This window comes from Malaclemys terrapin, chromosome 2, assembly GCF_027887155.1.
Source record: "Malaclemys terrapin pileata isolate rMalTer1 chromosome 2, rMalTer1.hap1, whole genome shotgun sequence".
Classification (NCBI taxonomy): Eukaryota; Metazoa; Chordata; order Testudines; family Emydidae; genus Malaclemys; species Malaclemys terrapin.
The window spans coordinates 28425325-28451163 of NC_071506.1; the positions used below are offsets into that span (position 1 = coordinate 28425325).

The 25839-nt window shown below is 42.4% G+C and overlaps 1 protein-coding gene across 4 annotated transcripts in view; it reads left to right on the top strand.

Annotated features, from left to right (window-relative positions):
* Positions 1-18030: 18030 nt before the first annotated feature.
* The window catches only part of CSMD3 (CUB and Sushi multiple domains 3), a 1152075-nt gene continuing 1144266 nt past the window's right edge, over positions 18031-25839 (top strand). For all 4 annotated transcript variants that reach the window (XM_054020295.1, XM_054020294.1, XM_054020296.1 and 1 more), the window contains exon 1: positions 18031-18333. In XM_054020295.1, coding sequence (XP_053876270.1) covers positions 18156-18333 — 178 coding nt within the window. In that variant the 5' untranslated portion in view covers positions 18031-18155. The remainder of the gene's footprint in view (positions 18334-25839) is intronic.

A 25839-nucleotide genomic window follows, 5' to 3' on the forward strand; every position in this document is an offset into this window, starting at 1 on the left:
GTAATGTATTATTGAACAACTCACCAATGAAATCAGCCTCACATACAATATGTGGATCTCCTTAATTAAAGAATAGCTTACTACTTATGCAACAAATTTAATAACAAGTTTCTTTTTAGATAATAAAGAAAAGTTTGATGATAGCTCATCTTTGGTACTGAAATATTTTTAGAAACCAAATGTTGCCTTCTACCCACTCTTTTCTATTAAAGGTGAGATCAATTTGAAATAATATTTTATTCTAACAATTCCATGTAACAGAGATGAAAAAAAAAACAATATTGGAGCAGAGTTTCCATCACTGATAATATTTTACTTTTGATTGTATTTTCTTACCTGCTACTGAGAAAATAATATATATTTCTGATTATAATCTAACTATCCACTAACACTTTACACACACACACACACACACACATATATAATATGTGGAATTTTGATCTGAGTTTTGAGATCCCTGACAGTTTTAACTTGCCCAAAGAATAGCATATGTGCCATCTGAGTTCTCAAAAAATGTCTACAGTATACTTGCTACTGGAATAGGAATAACTTGTTTATATAGTTTTTGTTTCCTGCACATCACATATGCTGTAGTAAGCTACTTGGTAATGCCTGACCAAAATCCATACCTAGGAACTGCATCTACATGAAAATTTGATTTTCTATCATGAATAAATGTTTTTAGAGTGGTTTTATATGTTTAAAAGCTTTCCCTAATGAGCATCATGACCACATTTGGGGAAAGGAATACTTCAAGCTTTTCAGTTTTGTCATCAGGCAGTTAAAAAAAAAGTTATTTTCTTATGTCCCTTGTAGGGAGTCTTCTTTTTCTTTTTCCTTTAAATTTTTGTGTGTGAAAGGAGCTGTATTGACAGTTCTGGAAAATCCGGTCTCTACTTATCCCCACAGCAGGTTTTGGCACAGGCACTAGCAGTGCTGTTAGTTTGCAAACCATACCCTGCAAATATTCCAAACAACTTCATTTCACAGTTGTGTAACCAATGGAAGGTTTCATGCCACTCATTTCAGAAGGTTTCCCCCTCTTTCTTGTTCATTATTTGCTGCTGTTTGGGGAATAAAATGTTCCTGGTGACAACAGTCCTTGTCATTTCTGAATCCACTGACAGCCTTTTCGTATCCACTGAGCAGTTCATGCTCCCTGGTGAATGTAGCATTTTTCTACCACCTTGGAGTTTAACAACTATCACTCCCTTTAAATTCATACTGGTAAAACCTTCAGAAACATTCATGCTATTTGCCACTGCATATTCAACGGGCTCATCAAACACACTGTGTTTCTGCTGCTCCTCTCACACCAGTGTAAATCAAAACTAACACCATTGTTGTCAATGGAGATACACTGGTGTAAGTGAGAGGCAAATTATTTCCTTTTTTCCACCCTGCATTTTCTGTGCTTCAGCAGTCCATCAATGTTTCTCTGAGCTTCAGAGTCAGACACCGTAAGCTCTGTAATGGATTCAGTAATGTTCAGTCAAATTTTGTTCTCGTTCTAAACCTGAGTGCAGGGGTTTGGTGTGAGAAGGGATGAGTGATGAAAGACTCATTCCTCATGCCACAGTGTTAACAGAGCAAATCCATGGCCATTACTTGCAGGGCTTCAGTAACACCGGGCGCATCACATTCCACAAGAAGAGGGTGAATCCACATAGTCCCCAATCCACTAGCTCCACCCCAACCCTGTCCTTCTGTTATCCTGTGTCAAACGCTCTCCTCATCAGTGTGGAAAGAGACAATTCAGAGCTATGCTTTATGGTGCAGAGGAGACAAAACCCTTTATATGATCAGTTTTCTGCACCCCTTTGCATAGCAGAGCTATGTCACTTTGATCATAGGCTGGACCCTCTGTGACTTCAGTGTGAAGGGAGACAAAATTTTCCCTTACTGCAGACTTCAATTTCTTTATTTGATTTATTATCTGTAGATCCACATATCAGCCCAATTTATGGAGTTAATATCTATAAATCCACATATCTGCACAATTTGTGGATTCATACTGCCAAGAGACTTCACAAATTCTTGATGTACATTTTGCTCTTCAAAATTCATCATCAGTGGAAGCCATTTATGTGACCTGAGTTTGGCACAATCAAACACAGATCCACATGAAACATGCTTTTCTCTTAGACCATGAAATTAGTTGCTATTCTAGTGGTATTAACTATAGCTTAGTTTCAGTTTATGTATGCTATGTGCTACCGTGAATTATGTGAGATGTGTGACTGTGTATGATGCTCTGGCATTAAATCTAATCTTCAGAGTCTGCACTGGAAACGTGGAACAGGTGGCCAATAGTGTGTGTGCTGTTCAATGAGGATTTTGCCAATTTGTTCTAATTTTTATATGCTAGAGATACCCCATTTACAGTAGGACAATTTAGGGGAAACAAGCAATTATCCTTGCCTTCTTGGTCTGCTGCCACAACATATTAGATTAGCAGTACATGCAAAAACCAAATTCTAAGCACTTTATGCCAAATTCAGCATTCCTCACACTACCTGTATTCACACCTATTCCACTGGTGTGGAATGGAGTTTTAACTGAGAAAGGAATGCAGAATTTGGTCCTTTATTGCAATTAATTATTATTTATATTTTACTATGCATATTTATTTTGACCTAATGTCCCTACCCTATGCTCTTGTGATGCTCCCCAGGGCCCTCGGGGCTGTAAGATACCTCATCACCACCTGTCCTTAGTGTGAAGCAGTTTTGCCTGATGCCTGCCGTAGCCCAGCTTCCTGAATCTAACAGCCTCTGGCCACAGACAAGCCCTGATTTTCAGAACTCCAGAGGCCTTGCCCCTTGTGCCGGCTAGTGACAGACACACACCAACCCCCAAGCCCCTCTGCCAGTGGCCCCTCTGTAGTTTACAGCCCTGCTCACTGGACACTTACAGGAATAACCAGGTAAGCTGTCTCCAAAGAGACAGTATACCCACAGACTGATTTGATTCAACTGAGGATTGTCTCCAATATAACAGCACAGCACTGTAATCTACTTCGATTTAAAACAACTATAAGTTTCTTTACAAAGATTAAGATTTAAGAAATAGTGGCCAAAGATCATAAGAACAGGTTACATGTAGAACAAAAGTTCTAACACACTTCTTCGAGTCTTAGAATATAAATTTAACTTTTAACTAAGGCTAAAATTCTTGCCTAAAGCAATTTCTAACATAAGCCAACCTCCCCGTGTCACTAGCCCACATGGCAAGGGTACAACTTTCATGAATGCAAAAAGGGCTGTGCTTTCTGCTCCTTTGGGGATAAATAGAAAAGGGGTCCTTTTTCCTTCCTCTTATAGTTCAGTAAACCTTTGAAATGCCCCTTTTGAAGTGTAAGACTTTTCCACCCCGTTGCTTGTTCTCTGGTATGCTCTCCTGTGTTGGCTTCACATCTACCATCAACCTATTTTTCCTGTTGACTTTACATGCATATGCAGCTTCCATTGTGGTGCCTTATAATTCTTAATTTACATCAGACACAGGAATAGGTAAATAACCATGCCTTTATTTGCCAAAATATCTGTTTGTGTATATATATATAAAATTGCATATATAGTATCAGAACATACATTTTACAACAATATTAATGACCAGTGTGTCATCAGTTTTTATTTGATATCTTGCAAGACACATTTTGGATAAGTAGTGTGTTGGGTTTAGTGAGTTTATCAGGTCTGATAGGAGTTGCCGACACAGAGTAGTGAACCCTTTGGCAACTGACACCAATGGGCCTTTCTAAAGGTAGAAGGTCCAGAGTCTCCTGTCCACCAAGCTCACTTGCATCAGCTGAAGTCTCTAAGTGGTCTTCCTTCTTTGGAATATATTGTAGTAATCTAATTTATTGGTCACAAAGACAAGACGGCTGGTGCAAGACATACTATGATGGACAACTTTGTAATCACCTCCTTATAGGGGAAGTTTTTTCCTAATCTTAGGTATTTTATGCTTTATTTATGCTCAGAAGCATAAATAAATATCTGAATGTTTGGACCCTTTATAAACAGGGATGCTGGAATAATTTGTACGGGCGGGGAGGGGTGCCAAGAGCCATTGAACCAAACTGTAACCCTGTATATAATGTATGCATCTGAAGAAGTGGGCTGTAGCCCACGAAAGCTTATGCTCTAATAAATTTGTTAGTCTCTAAGGTGCCACAAGTACTCCTGTTCTTTTTGTGGATACAGACTAACACGGCTGCTACTCTGAAACCTGTATATAATGGAAACCACTTCAAGCCAGTGGGTGCTGCAGCATCCCTCGTACCCCTAGTTCCAGCACCTATGTTTATAAATGTTATTCTGTGTTACATAGCTGTGGATTCTTTATTCTCTATATAACATTGAAAATCCATCTTTGAATCCTATAAGCTCTTAGCCTCAATAATATTATTGAATGGTAGTGAGTTTGAAAGATTAATTATGTGGTGTGTAAAAAAGTATTTCCTTTTACTGATTTATATTTTTGCCTTATGCTATCATTGAACAGCCCCTGGTTTTGGAAGAAATAGTAAACAGGAGTGACTAATTTACTTTATCTATGCCATTCATTTTTTTGTATACCTCTATCACAATGGTTCTCAACTTGGGATACGCATACCCCTGGGAATATGCAGAGGTCTTCCTGGGGGTACATCAACTCATCTAGATATTTGCCTAGTTTAACAACCGGCTACATAAAAGCACTAGCAATGTCAATACAAACTAAAATTTCATAGACAATGAGTTGTTTATACTGCTCTATATATTATTCATGTAAGTACAATATTTATATTCCAATTGATTTATTTTATAATTATATGGTAAAATAAGAAAGTCGGCAATTTTTCAGGAACAGTATGCTTTGCCACTTTTGTTTTTTTATGTCCCATTTTGTAAGCAAGTAGTTTTTAAGTGAGGTAAAACTTGGGGGCACACAAGACAAATCAGACTCCTGAAAGGGGTACAGTAGTCTGGAAAGGTTGAAAGCCAGTGCTTTATCATGGCCCTTCATATTCACCTATATTATAACCAAGGAAGTTCCAACCTTTTCAGTCTCTCCTTACATGAAAGATTTTTCCTTTCCTCTAATCATTTTTTGCCATCTTTGGACCTGTTCTATTTCTGCTACCTCGTTTTTTGAAATTATTTGAGTGAAACTAAACATAATGGGCCAGCTCCTCAGCTTATGTAAATTGGCATCATTCAACTGAAACCAATGGAGCAACATCAATTTACAGCAACTGAGGATCTGGTCCAATTTTCCAAATGGTGGTACCTCTGTCTACATGTATTGTAATAATCCTTCAATATTATTATTCCATTATATAGTATTTCACTATTTATTGTCTATCTTAGCCTATATATATCCCAACATTTCATTGAAGATTAAATTGAATGAGAACAATGTTTCCGCTGAGTGCCCTGTAAAACAATCTATGGCATTTTACACATATATTTTTAAAATAACTGTAAACATATTTTGGGTTAAATTGTGTTTGCTCCATGTAATAACACTTTTTCTCTCTGCTAGGAATGATGACCTCTCTGTCTTTCACATTAATTTCATTCTTGATTCTCTCAGCATATTCAATATCTAAGTATCCTTGTTATTTCTTTTGTTTTGCAGCATTGTGTATGCCATTTTAGTGTGAATCTTACCTCTTTTCTCACTTACTATAAAATGTTTTGACACCTCTTATTGTCGGATACTTTTGCCAGAGGCAATTAGAATTTAAGAGCAGAAACTGTGTGCTCACAAATGAAATGATCTTCTTAAAAAGACAAATAAAATGCGATACAAATAGCAAAGCATTCATCAATATAACAAGAAGACTACAGTCCATTTCTCTTAATTCTTATAATAGTGACAAAAAAAGTGTAAGAATTGATACCATGCTCGATAGCAGGAATACAATTGGTTATCATTTTAGAGAGATAGTTGACACTTACTTTAGGAAACTAGAAATCTTAAAACAATCGGCAAAAGCAGAGAAACTTTCTTCAGTAGAAAGATGATATATATTGTATGCATATGTCAAATATACCGGCACATTAGGCTGAACAATCGGAGATATAGATATAGAGACTATGTAAATGTTATTTTATCTATTTATTGTAGTTGTTCAAAACCTTTTTCTGGTGTTTTTTAGTGAATTGGTCCTCCCCATGATGTCCCTTTCCACCATGCCCAGCACTATCTTTCCTTTATTCTGTTCATTTTCTCTTTTCTCTGTCTGCTGTTCTTTCTACTTGTTTTGTCTTTTCTGTATTCTCTCTTTTAAATTTATATTTGATAATATTTTGTCTCCTTTCCCCCTACTCATTCACCAGAAGTGTTGACATCAGAGCAAAACCATATTAAATTATCATCAAACATTGATATGCAGTCTCAGTTCCATTCAGGATGGGCATTGAAGTTTAACCAGATTATTAGAGAAAAAGATTAACCATTTTATTAGAGAAAAATAAGTGTGTCTCAACATCTCAAGATGGTCTTAATTAGGGGAATGAAAAGTGTGTAGTAGATTTCATATACGTGAGAACAGTGTTATATATGTTATATTAAACCATATTATAATTTTGCTTTTTAAAATAATAATGCACCCATCACTGCAGTATCTAGGTGAGAAGCAGTGTACCACTGAGTGTCCAATTAAGTCAAATACAGATTCATACTATTGCAAGAGACTGTTGTCCCTTAATGAATTATGAAAGACAAGACCAAAAGCTTTTGAAGAAATAAAAAGAATGAAAGCAGATGGTACCAGCAGTGCACCTAATTCTAGCTCAAACAATCTGCCAAAGAGTTATAGAGAAGCATTGGAAATCATTGAGTGCCTCAAACCTTGGAGAAAAACACATAGTGGTAGTTCTAGTTTAGGAAATAAACCATTATTTGAGATAAATTAATCCCAGGTTGTAGTTACTTTTGTTTTCAACAGCATTATGCCAGGGATGAATACAACCCTTGGAGATGATTTATTATTATTATTATTATACTTAGTGTTAGTAAAGATTTAAAAAAATGATTTGCCCTTCCAATTCCCTGGACAATTTAACTCTACAGACTTCACTGCTCAGAAACTTCCAAAACACTGAGTCAAAAGGAACATGGCAAGGCAATCTGTACACTAATTAGACTCCAGTCTTAATTTTAATCAAAGACTCACATACACAATAAGTGCTGTAGTCAGAACATTTTTAGGGTGGGAGACCGCCTTCATTTCAAGCTGACTACAAAAAGTACAGTCCAATTACCACCTCACTGACTAGCCTTAGGTTCATGCTGTACCAAATATTCAGCCTCCAAACTAATCCAACAATGCCATCCAACTTGGTTTCAGTAAAATTGCAGGCTGCATCTCTGATCAAATCTACAGTTTACTAACCACCCTCTGTGCATTATACATTATGAACCAAAGGCTAGGAAACATGTTAAATCTGCAGCAATGTGGGAGCAAATTAATGGTGCAACCAGTGTAATCAAGCCTAAAAATTTCATCTATGGTTTTGGTCTTATGGCAAAACTTTTTCTACCCTGTCTCTTCTTCCCCACAGCTACTAGGTTCAAGGAATGCAAATGCTTGCTACCAAACACCTTCCAAACCTATCTCAACCTCCATATTCTTAGTATATAACATTTCTGTTCAAGCCTCTAAGTCACCATGAGATGGCTATTAAAGGACTGCAGCTTTCAAAGCTGAGCACACAAATAAGGATCTCCAGGGTATGTCATAATGTCCATTTATTCCCATCTCACAATTTTATACTAAAGAATATTGACCCTAAAAACTTGATTGATAGATAGATGATAGATTAGATTAGATTCACCGACTGTATAGGTAGTATGTCATTTTCTTTACTAAAAGTGAGTATGTCAGGTGGTCAGGATATAATTTATCTGAAATATTCTGTCATAAAAAGGTATCAGCATACTATGGGTGCAATTGTTCTGTGCACAAAACTCCCATTGAAGTCAGTGAGATTTTTGCATGTGGAATAATTGCAGATTAGTGATCCCATTTTCCCACTGATGAACAGGGGATTTATATATATGTAACTCCAGTAAGTATTATTAATTATAATTAATAATTAATTTTATTTTATGGTGCTATCTACCATAACATTTTAGGAGCCAAGCAAAGACATTAAAACCATAACACATTCAGCAATACAGCTGATAAGACAGATAAAATCACATATATAATTAAAATGAAATTTCTGGGGTGTGTTAAAATTTTTTTTTATACAAAGTGATTTTTACACCTCTCTTCAAACAAGCTACAGTAAAAAAGAATTGTCTGAGAAAATCCACATTCATCAATGAGAGAACAGAATTCAAATCTGAGAAACGAATAATAGCATTAACTATCGACAGAGTTGGGGGAGGGATAGCTCAGTGGTTTGACCATTGCCCTGCTAACCCCAGGGTTGTGAATTTAAACCATTTAGGGATCAGGGGCAAAAATTGGGGATTGGTCCTGCTTTGAACAGGGGGTTGGACTAGATGACCTCCTGAAGTCCCTTCCAACCCTGATATTCTACATGTACCATACTATGTCAATCAATGGATTGCTGCTAAAACATAAATGTTTATTGTATATTAATTATGCCTCAACCCAATGCAAATAGACAAGTGGATTTTGGAAAGATGTTCTTATCTTCTTTTTTTAAAAAAAAACCCTGATAGATTATAATACCATCCACCTCTGATACCTCCCTAACCCATTCATGAAAAATCATTTTGTTCTTCCTGCACTCTTTTTGTCTCATCATTATGCTACTTTCCCCAGATATTTTGTCATCCTGCATGTTACTAGTAGTATTGAATGTCAATAAGGCAATCATTTTTGCTTATTACTTCAGCTACAAAACATAACAATTCCCTGTTATATTTTATTTATCATTTTTCTCAATGGCTAGGACTGACCCTATGCCCTGGCATACACTCATATATTATCACTATTAAGGCCATAACATTACCAAGATAGATAAATAGAAGAAACAAAACAACAATAAAACTATTATAAAATATGCCTATCCAGAGCTCTAAGTGCTTGGGATAACCTATTTTTAAACACGCTTTAAAGAATTTAAATTGACGTAATGTGCCATATTAAAGATCTTTCCTAACCCACCAAAATAAATTCTGCCTTGCATCCATCTGCCTCGGTCCCCTGAATGTCAACAAATTCAATCTCTCTTGAACCATGGAGCAAAAACATTCAAGGGTTGAGTACTCTCTGCTGAGAAAACCCTGCCTCCAGAGCCCGGGCAAGCACAACTGGAGACTTTAAGATTAAGGCCTTGTCTACACTGGCAAGTTACTGTGCAGTAAAGCAGCTTTCTACAGTGTAGCTCCTCAGGTGTACACACTGCCAAGCCACTTAGTGCACAGAAACTCCTCAGTTGCTGCGTTGCAAAAAAACCCACATTGACGAGAGTCGTAAACCTTACAGCGCAGAGGGTCCAGCGCTGTATGGCAGTGTAAACACATTACAGCGCAGAAAGCAATCAATTGGCCTCCGGAAGTGTCCCATAATCCTTCAAGTGGCCACTCTCTTCATTGTTTTGAGCTCGGCTGCCCTGGAGACATGCACCCTTCCCCTTTCAAAGCTCTGTTTCTGACAGCCGTTGCGTGCTGTGCTGATCTGCTGTGGGACACAAAGCAAACTATTAATGTGGAATGTTCGTGCTGTTGGACATGGATGCAGGCATGTGTGTGTGTGTGTGAGAGAGAGAGAGAGAGGGAGAGGGAGAGATTGCTGTGCAGAAAGCTGGGGAGGGAGGCGGGGACTGATGTCGAGGTTTCCCCCTCCCCCTACCTCAAGACTGGTTGCTTCCTGATGCTGTCTGAACTTACAAGACAGCATGCTGACACACTCTCTGTCCCCCCAAAAACACTGTTTCTCCTCCCTCTCCCCCCACCACTTTCAGTTGAAAAGCAACTGGCAATGTAACATGGAACAATGGGATTGGGAAACTTGCATCATGTGAAGCTGTGCCTGCCCCATGAGGCATTGCTAGGGTTACCATTCGTCCGGATTCCCCTGGACATGTCCGGCTTTTTTGAGTTAAAAATAGCGTCCGGGGGGAATTTGTCAATTTCCGGATTTCCCCCCATGCAGAGCGTGCACGGCTTACAGGGCAGCCGGCCAGATCGTGCCACTCACACGGGGCTCCGGCAGCCTGAGCCCTTCCTCCACTTCCCCCCTCCTCTCCCCTGCAACTTGAGACCAGTCCCCTCCTCTCTCTCCCTCCCTCCCCCTGCCTGTATTCGCAGATCGCCGGCCGGCTGTTCGCCTCAGCCTCCGGCAGTCTGGAGCTCCGACCCTGCTCCCCTCCCACTGCTGCTGAGCGTGCTGCTCTGCAGCACGGTAAGGGGGCCGGGGGTCAGAGAAGCGGCAGGGAGGTTCTGGGGGGGGTAGTCAAGAGACAGGGAGCAGGGGGAGGGTTGGATGGGTCAGGAGTTTGGGGGGGCTGTCTGGGGGTTGGGGGTCTAAGGTTTTGGGCAGTCAGAGTACAGGTGGGGGGGGTCTCAGGAGGGGCAGTCAGGGGACAAGGAGCAGGAAGGCTTAGGTAGGGGGTGGCGTCCTGGGGGGCAGTTAGGGGCAGGGGTCCCAGGAGGGGGCAATCACGGGGACAAGGAGTGGGGGGAAGGGTTGGGGGTTCTGAGGGGGTGGGAAGTGGGAGGGAGTGGAAGGGGCAGGGGCGGGGCTAGGGCAGGACGGGGGCAGGGCTAGGGTGGGGCTCCTCCCGTCCTCTTTTTTGATTGTTGAAATATGGTAACCCTAGGCATTGCAACCCCTTCCGAAAGCACCCTGCAGCCAATTGCACAGTGGGATAGCTATCACAATGCACTGCTCTCTTTGCCATTGCAAGAGCTGCTAATGGGGATTCGCTCCAGCGTCACAAGGAGCACAGTGTGGAAATGCAACAGCGGTTTAATTCCAGCACTTTAATAAAAGTGGTATAACCTGTTGCACAGAAACTTACCAGTGTAGACATACCCTAAGTGTCTCAGATGACTGCAACTGTGAGGCTATAATACAATCTCAATCTCTAAGGTATGCAGAACATAACATATAATGAACTTTGCAAATCAAAACACATGTCTTGAATTGCATCTGGAAACCAGGTAAAAGCTAGTATCTAGACCACAGGTGTAATATCTTCCTTACAGGAATCAAAGGTACTAGATAGCCACATTCTGCACCAGTTGAAGTCTCAATCTAGTGTCTGATGTGGCCCCAAGGAGAGTGCATTGCAATAATGTAATGTGGAGGTGACAAAGGCATGGATAATTGTGATAAAGAAACATTAAGATCTCATTTTTAGCTGTGCATCTGAAAGAAAAGCTCACACATTTTACGCCAGTGCAAAATGGCATTCTTTATCATTGCCGGTATGTAGACATCCAGAAACAGCTGAGAACTCAAGAGTTTGCAAACATGAGTAACAAAACACAAACCATGTCCCTCAGTCAAGGGAAGGTATATATATATCTATTACTTCCATAGTTTCCTCCAGTTGTTTCCAGTAGGGATCATTCTTATCTGGGTTCTAGTCCATCTAAGTTTTTATATCGTTTCCATCTCCCAGGGCCTCTGAACACAGCTCTTTGAGCTGTGGCGCAAACCTAATATCTACTGCACAATATTGCATCTGAAAATCCTTGGACTGCGCCTCAGCCAGTTTACTCTCATCCAAGCCTCATTATCTACTAGACACTGGGAAAGCCATTTAACTTCACTGTTCGGGTGTCATCTGTCTAATGAGACACAGCAGCCTACATCACTTCATATCTTCCCTAATGGACTCGCATATGCATTGAAAGGGACAGGAGATAAAATACAACCCTGTTTCTCCCATCTGCATGAGAGAGCTTGGAAGGCAGACTAGCAACCATCTAACACAATCTTCCAGCTGATCTCAAAGAGTAGACAATAGAACTACTCAAGAAACTCCCTCTCTCCCTGTTATGATCCACAAGTACGTCAAACAATTCCTCATGGTCAACAGTATGGAAGACAGCTGAGTGGCTGACTACTGGAGGAGCTGAGGGAAACAGAGAGGTACATAGATGAGACTTTCTGGGACACAGCAGAATGGTCCCATCCCAGGTTTGACAGCCTCTCTTGAGGAGGATGAAAGCCTCAGGGAAGGAGAACATCCAACTGGAGCAGAGGGAAATGATCCCATAGTTGGGACCCTCCTTCCAGATGATGTTGTGGTATCCTCTCGCACTGAGGATAACTCTCCAGGAGAGGGAATTCCAGTTATTGGGAAGAGACAGGTAATAGTTATGGGGGATTCAATCATTAGAAACATAGATAGCTGGTTTTGTGATGACCGGGAGAACCGCATGGTGACTTGCCTGCCTGGTGTGAAGGTTGCGGATCTCTCAAAATATCTAAAGAGACTTATGTGCAGTGCTGGGGAGGAGCTGGCGGTCATGGTATATGTAGGTACCAATGACATAGGGAAGGATAAGAGAGTGGTCCAGGAGGCCAAATTTAGACTGCTAAGTAAGAGATTGAAGTCCAGGACCTCCATTGTACCATTCTCTGAAATTCTTCCAGTTCCAAGTGTAGGGCCAGTTAGAGAGGCAGAACTGCAGGGTCTCAACGCGTGGATGAGACAATGGTGTAGGGAGGAGAGATTTAGATTTATTAGAAACTGGGGAAACTTTGGGGAAAGGGGGATCCTATGCAGGATCGGACTCCACGTAAACCAAAATGGAACCAGATTATTGGCACTTAAAATTAAAAAGGTCGTAGAGCAGTTTTTAAACTATGGGCTGGGGGAAAGCCAACAGGTGCGGAGGAGCACATGGTTCGGACAGAAACATCTCTTAGGGGAGGATCTATTAATGGAGGTTCTCTATGTCCTAGTAAGGAGAAGAGGATGGAAGATGATAAAATACAGGTAGGATCTAATGAGAAAGAGTCAAATGAAAAAGAGGCCTATTCAATCACATCATGTAATGACAGACAGCTAAAAAGTGACAAGTAAGTGCTTATGTACAAATGTAGGAATAAATGGTCAGTTTTCAGAATGGAGAGAGGTAAATAGTGATGTCCCCCATGGGTCTGTACTGGGACCAGTCCTAGTCAACATATTCATAAATTATCTGGAAAAGGGTGTAAATATCTGGAAAAGATGCCAACATTTGAAGATGATACAAAACTACTTTTTTTAGATAGATAAGTCCCAAGCACACTGCAAAGAACTACAAAAGGACTCACAAAAATGGGTTACTGGGCACCAAAATGGCAGATGAAATTCAATGTTGATAAATGCAAAGTAATGCACATGGGAAAACATCATTCCAATTATACATATAAAATGATGGGGTCTAAATTAGCTGTTACCACTCAAGAATCAGATCTTAAAGTCATTGTGGATAGTTCTCTGAAAACATCCACTCAATGTGCAGCAGCAGTCAAAAAAGTGAACACAATGTTGGGAATCAGTAAGAAAAGGATAGATAATAATAAGAAAATATCATATTGCCTCTGTATAAATCCATGGTGCACCCACATCTTGAATACTGCAAGCAGATGTGGTCACCCCATCTCTAAAAAAATATATTGGAACTGGAAAAGGTTCAGAAAAGGACAACAAAAATGATTAAGGGTATGGAACGGCTTCCATATGAGGAGAGATTAATAAGACGGGGACTTTTCAGCTTGGAAAAGAGACGACTAAGGGGGAATATGATAGAGGTCTATAAAATCATGACTGGTGTGGAGAAAATAAATAAGGAAGTGTTATTTACTCCTTCTCATAACACAAGAACTGGATGTCACCAAATGAAATTAATAGGCAGCAGGTTTAAAACAAATAAAAGAAAATATTTGTTCATACAATGCACAGTCAACCTGTGGAACTTCTTGCCAGAGGATGTTGTGAAGGCCAAGAATATAACTTGGTTCAATAAAGAGCTGGATAAGTTCATAGAGGATAGGTCCATCAGGGGCTATTAGCCAGGATGGGCAGGGATGGTGTCCCTTGTCTCTCTTTGCCAGAGGCTGGGAATGAGCGAAAGAGGATGGATCACTTGATGATTATCTGTTTTGTTCATTCCCTCTGGGGCACCTGGCATTGGCCATTGTTGGAAGACAGGATACTGGGCTAGATGGACCTTTGGTCTGATCCAGTATGTCCGTTCTTATCTTCTTATACTTTTCTAAGAAAAAACAAGGAGGAGCAGGTGGTGTCACCCTCCCCCCTATAACCTGTAGCACAGTAGTTGAAACACTCACCTAGGATGTAGGAGAGCCGTGTTCAAGCACATATACCCCACTGGACGTGGAGCTTCGATTTGAATGTGAGTGCTCTATCTCCTCTGGGCTATGGGGTATTCTAAAACCAGCTTCTCTTAAACTCTCCTGCTGAAGCTTTTCCACTGTGTATAAATAGTTAAATATTCATTAGACCAAAAAGAGAGCTAGAATGGCTCTGTAGCCTGATGGTTAGGAAACACACAGAGGGGTTGAGCGGCCCGGGTTCCTATACCAATGAATACTGAAATATCTATATACAGACACAGCTTGAAAAGGACAAATGGTGGGTTTAGGTAACTTCAGTGTATGCCCTAGATTGGGCCCCAAAGGCAAGATAGGTGGTGGAATCCTACTGCTAGGCTGTGTTGGGACTTTAATGGCAGAAACATGGGCAGCAGCTGAGCAGGGGATTGTGAATGCTAGTGGTGCCTAAATGTTGGCCGTTAAGTGCCTGTTCATTACATACAGATACATAGAGAAGAGTGCCTGCTTATGAATCCATAAATGCTCCCACTCATGTACTGAGCCAGTCCAATTCCATTTAATTTATGGGACATCCGAGGAGCATAGTACAAAGCATCACGGTCACAGACAAGTCTCCAATCTACACTTTCCATTGGCACCCACTGATAATCATGTGCCTAATAGGTCAGAAATATAAGTAGCTGTCCATTTCTGATCTCAACACTGTTTAAAAACTCTTTTATCATAGGCATTGACTTAACTGTCTTTGCCAAGTCACTTTTATCCTTGACCTGTACCCAGAGGATCAATAGGCTCTGGCCATGCCAAAACAAAAAACAAAATAAAACAAAAAACAAAAACATCACTTAGTATGCCAAGTACTAAAAGAGATCATAGAATCTCTATAGTTTGCATCTAGCCTCACCGAAAGAATACTGAGTAAGGGTTTATTGGAGACAGTATTAAAAACCATAACATGCACACCAAAAATGTAACACCAATGGTGTTTTTAAAATGTACATAAATTGGCTTCTAGATACTAGGGGAAATAGTTTCAAAAGCACCTATCTGTCTTAGGAGTATAAGTCCTGTTTCCCGAATCAATGGGACCAAGGCTCCTAAATCACTCAGGCAAATATCTGTTCTCAGATTCCACCTGACTGGTAGTCTTCTCTCCCTCCTTTTGCTGAGGTGTGTGGTCATGGAGAGCCCAATGGCACAGCAGAAAGGTGCTTTGTGAAACTAAGAGCAGAATTTTGTTCCAGGAACATAGAGAAATGCCCTTCTGAAAGCAAAATTCTGTCCTCTGTTTTGAAATGCTTTCTTGAAAAATGGAATCCAATAAATAGAAAGCAATTTTTTTTTAAGAGTGACATATTAGAATTTTTTTTAAAGAATACAGTGAGGATGATGGACTTCATCCATCCACCACTGCCCAATAAAGGGGAATATTGAAACCCTGTCAGAAAGCTGACGGACTTGTTTGATTCTAAGTTAGCACTCCCTTCAACAGCAGCACAAGGCTGATGTCTTTGGTGAAATCAATTTCTGATCCACAGCTGAGGAGGCTAACAGGCCCATGAAGTTTTCAGTTATGCTACTCCCCATCCCAGGGCTACTCCAGATTTATGGGTGTCATTATAAGAGAAGATTACAGACAACAAACATAGACCGCCTCTCCAGCAAATATACTTGTATGTATTTAACAAGGCCAGTAAATGGCATGTAACAGCTGTAATTAAATTGATGTTTTCCTTGTCTGAGCTACATGCAGCTCTTGCAGCCAAGTGCATTAGTTCAGACACCCTCACCAAAGGTCCATTGCTATTGACTTCAATGGAATACATACATACAAAGCACCTTTCTGCTGTGCCATTGGGCTCTCCATGACCACACACCTCAGCAAAAGGAGGGAGAGAAGACTACCAGTCAGGTGGAATCTGAGACATACATGAGGGCAGAATGGAAGGCACATACTATATACACATACACACTCTCACCCATACCATAAATATTCACAGATAGATAAGCACAAATACTTGCAAACATTCACACATATCCATGTATATACATCAACACACATGCATATTTATACACCTGCACGTTGACAACTTTCACACGTTCATAAACATTTAACATACCCCCATACACACACACTTCAAACATATCGTGCACATTGCAGGCATACACACAAATACACACATAAACTTCACCCATAGACACACACATCACACCTGCACATGTACACACACACAAGAGTCTCACACATATATACACATGCACACATTTGTGTACCCTTCACACACGCGCACGCACACAATCCACTCCCATTACACGCATGTATGCAGATAAAAGCTTCCCACATGCATAAGCACACGTACCAACACACCTATTAGGTACCCACTAACTCCCACACACAAACATTTTGCACACATACAAACAATACATTGACACTAACGTGAAGTCTCATTTAGCAGCTCACACAAACACACACAAAGGCAGTGACTTGGGTTTAGCAGGCAGATTTAGCCAATGGCTGCCTTCTCTACAACGGGACAACTCCTTTCCGCCCTCTTCTCCCCCCCTCGCCGCCAACATGGTTTGTTTCATCATTCATTCCAAGCCAAGTGTGAGGCAGATGCGAGGAGCTCTTCAAGGAGAAGGGAATGCGGCATTTTTCTGATCCATAATGGCAATTCCCTCCACCTGGCCCAGTCCCTTTTACCAATCCAGTCCGGAAAAAGAGCAAATTCTATAAGACACGCTGCTTTTGTTTATGCCCGGATCTCTCTCCCTCCCCTTCCTGTGGCTAGTAAAATGAAACAAAATTATCCCTTCTCACTGACGCTGTACTGCCCAGAAATAGGACCCTGCTACAAATGGTGGGAAGGAGGCAGAGGTCGCCTGGCGGCCGGTAGATGGCGCAAGTGCTCTTTCCTTGCCGAGCATTAACCCTTTGGGCTGAGATACAACGTTGGTTTACATTTATTTGCAAGAATTCCCCCAATTTACATGTTTGTGGATACTTCAAAAAATTAAGACAAGTGTCTCTGTGATCTATGGACAAGGTAGCAACAAAGAGAGGAGATTAAACTGCAGCACCCATTAAAAAGGAAACGAGAGCAACATTTTGGAAAATGGAAAATTGTGCGTTCTTCAAGGAGCAGATCTGCGTTTGTGTTTGCAAAAGCTCTGATCTTTGAAATATCTGCCTGCAGTTAATTCTGCCGTACAATGCAATACAATGATTAGTTTAAAAAAAAAATCGAGTGCAGCTCCAGGAGCAACACATGTTACTATGAAAGGTGTGTGCACCAATGTAGTTTGTGTGTGTGTGTGTGTTATGTGTGACTGGTGATGCTCACAGGCTTAAACATCACAGACGCATCTTTAATAATATGCTACGGATTATCCTGTCCAAGCGACAGCAGGATGGATGTATCTTGCTGCATTAGCTCCTAGATGTTCCTTCAGGCGACTATGAAAATCTCACTAGTGTATTATTTCTTGAGCTGCTTTCCTGGGCAGAATTGATCTTCTCGGAGGGGGTGGGGGGGAGAGAAGAAGAACCTCAATAGCAAATACTGTTTGGAGTTGATTCGGGAGATTGGGCTTTTAAGATGCTCTCCCTGGGTTCCTGGGGGATGCTGTAACAAGCCAGAATTGTGGTGTTTTTTGATTGTGGAGGTGGGAGTAGCGGGGAGGGGTGGGAGAAGGAAAAAACACAATCGAGAGTAGCTGAGACTTTGTGCCCCTGTTGGAGAGATGGTTGAGTCCTCGTCAAGGTTGCTGTGGTATCCCAGAAACACCATTCACTCTGAGCTGTGACCGCGCACCATCAACAGCAACAACTCCACTGCGCCTGGCCAAGGAATAGGAATTAGGAGCTCTCCCGAATAATATGAAAGGGATCTGCAAAGGGGAAATCCGTGCAAAGGAGTCGAAAATAGCAGACTTTTGGGACAGGGGATGTACTAAATGTGGCCGGCTGGACTTCATGCTGCTGAAGACAATGGGGATTAAAAGTGGATTTACATTTTGGAACCTCGTCTTTTTATTGCTGGTTTCCTATGTGCAAGGTAGGGTGGTCTTTGGGGGGCATTTTGTAGCGGACCCTTTCCTTTCCGTCTGGGCGTTCGGAGTTCTCGCCCTTTACCAAGGTTTCACCGGGGGTACTTTACAATTTGAACAAATAAATGATCATTAAAGGGGGGGGGAGAGAAGGAGCTGAATCAGAGCTCTCTTCTGAAATAGGAAATGCAATTGCTTGCCAGCCTTGGTGTTCAATGCAGTGACTGAGCTGAGGCTCAATAAATATTCTTGCAGTATGCTCAAACGGATACGTGAGTTGGTTCATATAGCCTCTAACTAGTGTATATTCAAGCACAAGCCCACTGGCTGACTTTTCTAGGGAGGTGGTAGGGGGATTACCTAAGATTATTTTTTTTCCCGGGTCAAACAAACGGATCTTTGCGGGAATATCTGTAGCAATGCACTGATTAGTTTAACCATTCCATAAGGAAAGTTAGAGAGGTCCACGGTGTGTGTATGTGGGTGTGCGAGTGTATGTAATGTATCTCAAATACAGAAAGGCTTTTTCACACGAGTGTGTATGCAAGCTGTATTCTTTGGCTGCAGAAGAACTATGTTAAAAAAATCATCTTTGAAGGCATGATATGCCGTTGAGTTCAAAGATCGAGCCCCCTCCTCATATCTTTGTCTCTCTCTCTGTGTGTGTCTTTTTATTATTATTATTTTAATGCATGGCGGACAGGAAGAAAGTCTTTAGTTGAAGTATAAGGATCTGCGTTAAATCGTTGGGTGCAAACAGGTACAGGGAAATGGCATCACAAAAAGAAATGTGTTGTTTGAACAATGTGCACCTCGAATATTAGGCAGACCTCACTACATGGGGAAGTGCTGACCTCCACCAAGTGTGCCTCCAGCAAAGGGATCTGCCCTGGGACTCTTCGCATCCTGCTGGCCATTCTCCGATCCCCAAATTAATCTCTTTGTTTGTGGATAATTCTTTAATTTATGATTAATCCCCTGCTTACCCCCTGCGCCACACACACGCACCCAGAATGTCTAGTAGACAGTATCGATCCTCTCCGAGTTTGAAGACTGGGTTGTTGCCTATCGAGGTTGCGTCCATACCAACTGTATGGAGGTTTTTCTTGTTAAAACGGGTGCCTACTACCCTAAACTGCGATCTGGCTCTGGCTTTTATGAAACAGTTGATTGTAGAGCGTTGCAGCTGGTTGTTCCCACACAGAAAGCAGCTCCATTTGCATCCCATTGGAAATGATAATTCATGTTTCATAGGGGTGTTGTTGTAGGGGTTTACCTCATCGCACGTTATCTCGACACTATATCTGATGCGCGGAAGCATGCCCGGAATTTTAATATACATTCTAATTACAGGAAGCTTTTTTACGTACCTTGAAGCAAGCTGTTTCCAGATTGTTTGCCCATTTCTGAAACAGGTCTGCGCTTTGGCTCAGAGATCAGGACCAAACCATGTCATATGGGACATTTTTTTAAAACAAGCTCATTAATAAATTCTCTGTGTGACGTGTTCCCATTTGAATGTCATCAGTTTGTACTCTGCAAAACCGTATCACCCTGAAATACATAATGTGCCTGATAGAAGGCTATGCTGGTTAATGGATGACGCTGGCAGCTGCTATTGTGAAACAGAACAGGAGTACTTGTGGCACCTTGTGAAACAGTTGCTTTGTGAATAGGAGTCGCGTGGAGGCAGCATCCTACAAAATTAAAGACACAGACGATTTTTCCTGGCTGTGGGGTGCTGACCATGGCTTGAGTGTAAGTTTTCATAGCAGCTGTTGAATAACAGCTACAGTTGCCCTTGCGGGGAGGAAGGAAGAAGCACTAGAGATATTTAGTGCAAAGATTGTAGAGCCTCGGGGCACCTGAGCATTAGAGAGATTTAAATTGGGTGCCTAAATATGGATTCCCTTGAGAGTGCCAGGCTGGAAAGTGTTGACCTGTGCTCAGAGCAGCATTGCACGTATTGTGAGCGCTGTACGTTTCCGCGATTTACATTTGGTGTCAGGAAGGTTCCCCTGCTCCCGGAAACCTTGGCAGGTGCACAGACTGAATATCTGCCTTTTGCAAGCACTCCAGCTGTTGGGAAAAAGGAGACACCCAAACACCCAGCATCTTCCCACCCCACTGCTGCCAAGACCACCTATCATGGTCCCTACTTCCCAGGCCCTTGTCCACACCACTGCCCTGCCAGGCCACTTCCTCCTTATCGCCCATTGACACCCAAGCCCACTGCTACAGTTGCCTAGGCCCCACCAGCCAGAACCTTTCAATTGCCTCTTCATCCCAAGCCTGTCTGTTTTATCACTGTCTCGCAGGATGCTGTATTCCAGAAGTCTCTTTCTGCTCCTGTCTCTAGAGGTCCCATGCCACTGCTGTCTGCCCTACTAACTACGGCCTCCTAAAGTATTGGCCAAGGCTAATTCCATTATCCCTACATCTGCTTTCCAAGCCCCAGCTTACTCGGGGAAACCTATACCCATGTCTGTGTCTATTTGTGGGTGTGGGTGTCCCCCAAATTTTTTGTATGTGCATTATGTGCACACATTCACAGTTTCTGGAAATTTCAGATCTCGGCACCAATTTCCATCCCGCGCTTCTGTATTTCTACAGCAATAGCAGTGAAGGGTTAAATCCCCCAAATCCCTGTGCTTGCACGGTAAAAAAAATAGTAATATGTATGTCAGAACTGCTACAGAGGGGCTACAATGAGTGGAAATTGAGAGGAACTGTAGCTTGCACGGCTCACACAATCCCCTTTCAGGAGAAGGGGCATGCAGCTGGTCAATCGCCAAGTCAGCCCTCGCAGGATTGCAGGGAAGTAGGAAAGCGAAGAAACGGCACCTTTGACAAGTGCAAGGAGGATGACTTCACAGATGTTTGCCATTGCCAAGCAGCGTCATCCCTGCCCCAGCTGCCAGGCTGGGAGACACGTTTCTGTTGGAGCGGCAGTGCAGTTTATCCCCTGGAAATGTGCACACTCCGATTCCCCTCCACCTTCCCACGCACCCTTAGGAACAGGAATACACGAGGACGTCATTTAGGCAGGAAAAATACCAACTAATCTTTGGAGGAGCAGCGAGTCAATCCTCCCCGCCCAACTCCATCAACCCTGGCAGCCCTTCCATGCCCACAAATGGTGCACGGGGCTGCAGCGGGTTTATCTGCGCGCTGGAGGTAAAGCCCTGAGCCCCCGGCTCTCCAGAACCGGCTCCTGGTCTGCTCGTGAAAATAAAATCCAGCGAGGGAACAACAACCCACCTCCTCTGAGCTGTCGCCCAAAATCAGAGAGCCGCAAGCGCCCTTTGGGATTGGGAACAAGGAAGCTTTCCCTGCGCTGGGGTTCCTCCAGGCTGGGCTGTGACTGTCTGAGCCAGGGTCACTCTGAAAAGAAAAGGAAAAGAGCGAGGGAGAGGCCGCGGGAGATGGACGGGGAAGGGGTCTCTCTGCCCCCTCTCTGGATGACTGGGAGCTGGCATGGGGGACTAGTTAGCAGGGAGAAGTTGCGCCCTGTTTCTCTTTGCCAGCCCCTCCGCCCCCCCCCCCCCCCCCACACACATACACGCGACTCATTAGTTTCCCGTGCACTCTTTGCTTCCTTTTCCCGAAAAGATTGGCAGGGCTGCCCTGCATGATAGGGCCATGAACTGACCCAGGGGAGGCTTTGGGCAATGAGCTTTTGGGGCGCTGAAGCGGATGATCCTTGCCAGATGATCGCGGCTGTGGCTGCAGTTCAGGGGGGAGAGGAAGGAGGTGGGTATTTACTAGAGACTGGACCACATCCCGGGGTCTTTCAGCGGAGCGGCCGCCGCACATACACCCACCCCTTCGCGCTGCCCTCCTGCCAAACACCCACCGCACAGCATCGCGCCCCTTCCCGGAAGCTAGAGAAGTTGGCAATGACGGGCTGTACAGTTAACAAGCCCCCTCCCGGGTGGGGAGAGCTCTCTGGGGCACTGTGCTTAGTGCGGGGCTCTGCCCCTACCTATCAAGCCGGGGGAAAGCCCCGCCCAGGAGAATTAGCTGACCCCTTCCCTGCCCAGGGGGAGTTTGGGCTTGTCACCTCACTGTCTTGCAGAATGGGCAGGAGCAACAGGCGAGCGCCGCCGACGACTTGCCCTGAGCTCACACAGCCCTGCCGGCAGGAGACCAGCCGCAGCGCCGGCTGGCAGGCAGGGGGTTGCGCGCCGTTACTTAGCAGAGGGCCCTGTGGGGCCAGCCAGCCTGGACAGCGCCCAGTCAATTATTCTTGCATCATTAGCCACCATTTGGCTCTTCAAGCTCTAACGCGAAGGATACGCGGCAGGTTTTGCCTGTGATGTTTAGTATAGAAAAATAACCTGCTCTCCCACCCATGCTAGTTCCCTTCAAGGGCTCTCGTCTTCCTGGACTCATAGATGCTAGAACTAGGGGTGCTGGGGGTGCTGCGGCACCCCCGGCTTGAAGCGGTTTCCATCATATACAGGGTTCACAGTTTGGTTCAATGTGTCTCAGCATCTCCTCTGTACAAATTGTTACAGCACCCCTGCCTGGATCTGGCAAAAAGCAGCCGAATATAGAGTCCAATAAGTGCTGCCTTGCATCTTCAACCTCATTAACATGATTTTAAAGATCAAACCTGGTTTAAGTCAGAGAAGAATTTGGAGGATATGTTTAACTGCACGCCCTCCTTTCCCAAAATCGCCATACAGAAAATAACAGAAACTGCAGGCCTTGTCTAAATGTTGTTTCACTAATTTTTATCACACATTAGATACGCACAGATCATGCCTGTGCAAGTGCATGGTGTGGTATAAAGTAGGGCTGTCCATTAATCGCAGTTAACTCGCGTGATTAACTCAAAAACTAATTGTGATTAAAAATTAATTGTGATTAATTGCAGTTTTAATCACATTGTTAAACAATAGAATAACAATTGAAATGTATTAAATATTTTGGATGTTTCTACATTTTTAAATATATTGATTTCAATTACAATACAGAATACAAGTGGACAGTGCTTACTTCATATTATTATTTTGATTACAAATATTTGCACTGTAAACATGATAAACAAAATAAATAGTATTTTTCAATTCGCCTAATACAAGTACTGTCGCGCAGTCTCTTTACCATGAAAGTTGAACATACAAACATAGAATGATGTAAAAAAAAACTGCATTCAAAAACAAAACAATGTAAAACTTTAAAGCCTACAAGTCCACTCAGTCCTACTTCTTGTTCAGCCAATCGCTAAGAGAAACAAGTTTGTTTACATTTACAGGAGATAATGCTGCCCATTTCTTCTTTACAATGTCACCTGAAAGTGAGAACAGGCATTCGCATGGCATGTTGTAGCCGGCATTGCAAGGCATTTATGTGCCGGATGTGCTAAACATTTGTATACCCCTTCATGCTTTGGCCACCATTCCAGAGGACTTGCTTCCATGCTAATGATGCTCATTACAAAATAACGTGTTAATTACTTAGCAACTGAACTCCTTGGGGGAGAACTGTATGTCTCCTGCTCTGTTTTACCCGCATTCTGCAATATATTTCATGGTATAGCAGTCTCGGATGATGACCCAGCACATGTTTGTTTTAAGAACACTTTCACTGAAGATTTGACAAAACGCAAAGAAGGTAACAATGTGAGATTTCTAAAGATAGCTACAGCACTTGGCCCAAGGTTTAAGAGTCTGAAGTGCCTTCCAAAATCTGAGAGGGACGAGGTGTGGAGCATGCTTTCAAAAGTCTTAAAAGAGCAATACTCTGATGTGAAAACTACAGAACCCAAACCTCCAAAAAAGAAAATCAACCTTCTGTGCGTGGCATCTGACTCAGTTGATGAAAATGAACATGCATCAGTCCACAAAGCTTTGGATCATTAACAGGCAGAACCCATCATCAGAATGGATGAATGTCCTCTGGAATGGTGGTTGAAGCATGAAGGGGCATATGAATCTTTAGTGCATCTGGCACGTAAAAAGCTTGTAACACCAGCTACAACAGTGCCATGAGAATGCCTGTTCTCACTTTCAGGTGATACTGTAAAGAAGAAGAGGGCAGCATTATCTCCTGCAAATGTAAACAAATTTGTTTGTCTGAGCAATTGGCTGAACAAGAAATAGGACTGAGTGGATTTGTAGGCTCTAAAGTTTTACATTGTTTTGTTTTTGAATGCAGTTGTACATCATTCTACGTTTTTATGTTCAACTTTCATGGTAAAGAGATTTCACGACAGAACTTGTATCAGGTGAATTGGAAAATACTATTTCTTTTGGGTTTTTTTACAGTACAATATTTGTAATAAAAATAAATATAAACTGAGCACTGTACACTTTGTATTCTGTGTTGTAATTGAAATCAATATATTTGAAAATGTAGAAAACATCCAAAAATATTTAAATAAGTGGTATCATATTGTTGTACAGCAGTGTGATTAATCATGTGATTAATTGCGATTAATTTTTTAATCATACAATTAATCACAATTATTTTTTTAATCGCTTTACAGCCCTAGTATAAAGGTTTATCAGGGGATGACTAGGTTACTCATAAATAGCAAAGGTACTCATGAGTTGTGTAGATCATTACAAGAAAGTGCAGATAAAATCATCATTCTTTGTGTGTGTGTGTGTGCGCGCGCTTGCGTGCCCCAAAGAGTTGACAGTCATAGAATCATAGAAGATTAGGATTGGAAGAGACCTCAAGAGGTCATCTAGTCCAACCCCCTGCTCAATGCACGACCAACACCAACTAAATCATCCCAGCCAGGGATTTATCGAGCCGGGCCTTAAAAACCTCTAAGGATGGAGATTCCACCACCTCCCTAGGTAACCCCTTCCAGTGTTTCATCACTCTCCTAGTGAAATAGTTTTTCCTAATAACCAACCTAGACCTCCCTGACTGCAACTTGAGACCATTACTCCTTGTTCTATCATCTGCCACCACTGAGAACAGCCTAGCTCAATCCTCTTTGGAACACCCCTTCAGGCTGCTATCAAATCCTCCCTCACTCTTCTCTTCTGCAGACTAAATAAACCCAGTTCCCTCAGCCTCTCCTCATAAGTCATGTGCCCCAGCCCCCTAATCATTTTCATCACCTTCTGCTGGACTCTCTTCAATTTGTCCACATCCTTTCTGTAGTGGGGGGCCCAAAACTGGACACAATACTCCAGATGTGGCGTCACCAGTGCTAAATAGAGGGGAATAATCCCTTCCCTCAATCTGCTGGCAATGCTCCTACTAATGCAGCCCAATATGCCATTAGCTTTCTTGGCAACAAGGGCACACTGTTGACTCAGATCCAGCTTCTTGTCCACTGAAATCACCAGGTTCTTTTCTGCAGAACTGCCGCTTAGCCAGTCGGTCTCCAGCCTGTAGCGGTGCATGGGATTCTTCCACCCTAAGTGCATGACTCTGCACTTGTCCTTGTTGAGCCTCATCAGATTTGTTTTGGCCCAATCTTCTAATTTGTCTAGGTCACTCTGGACCCTATCCCCACCCTCCAGTGTATCTACCTCTCCCCCCAG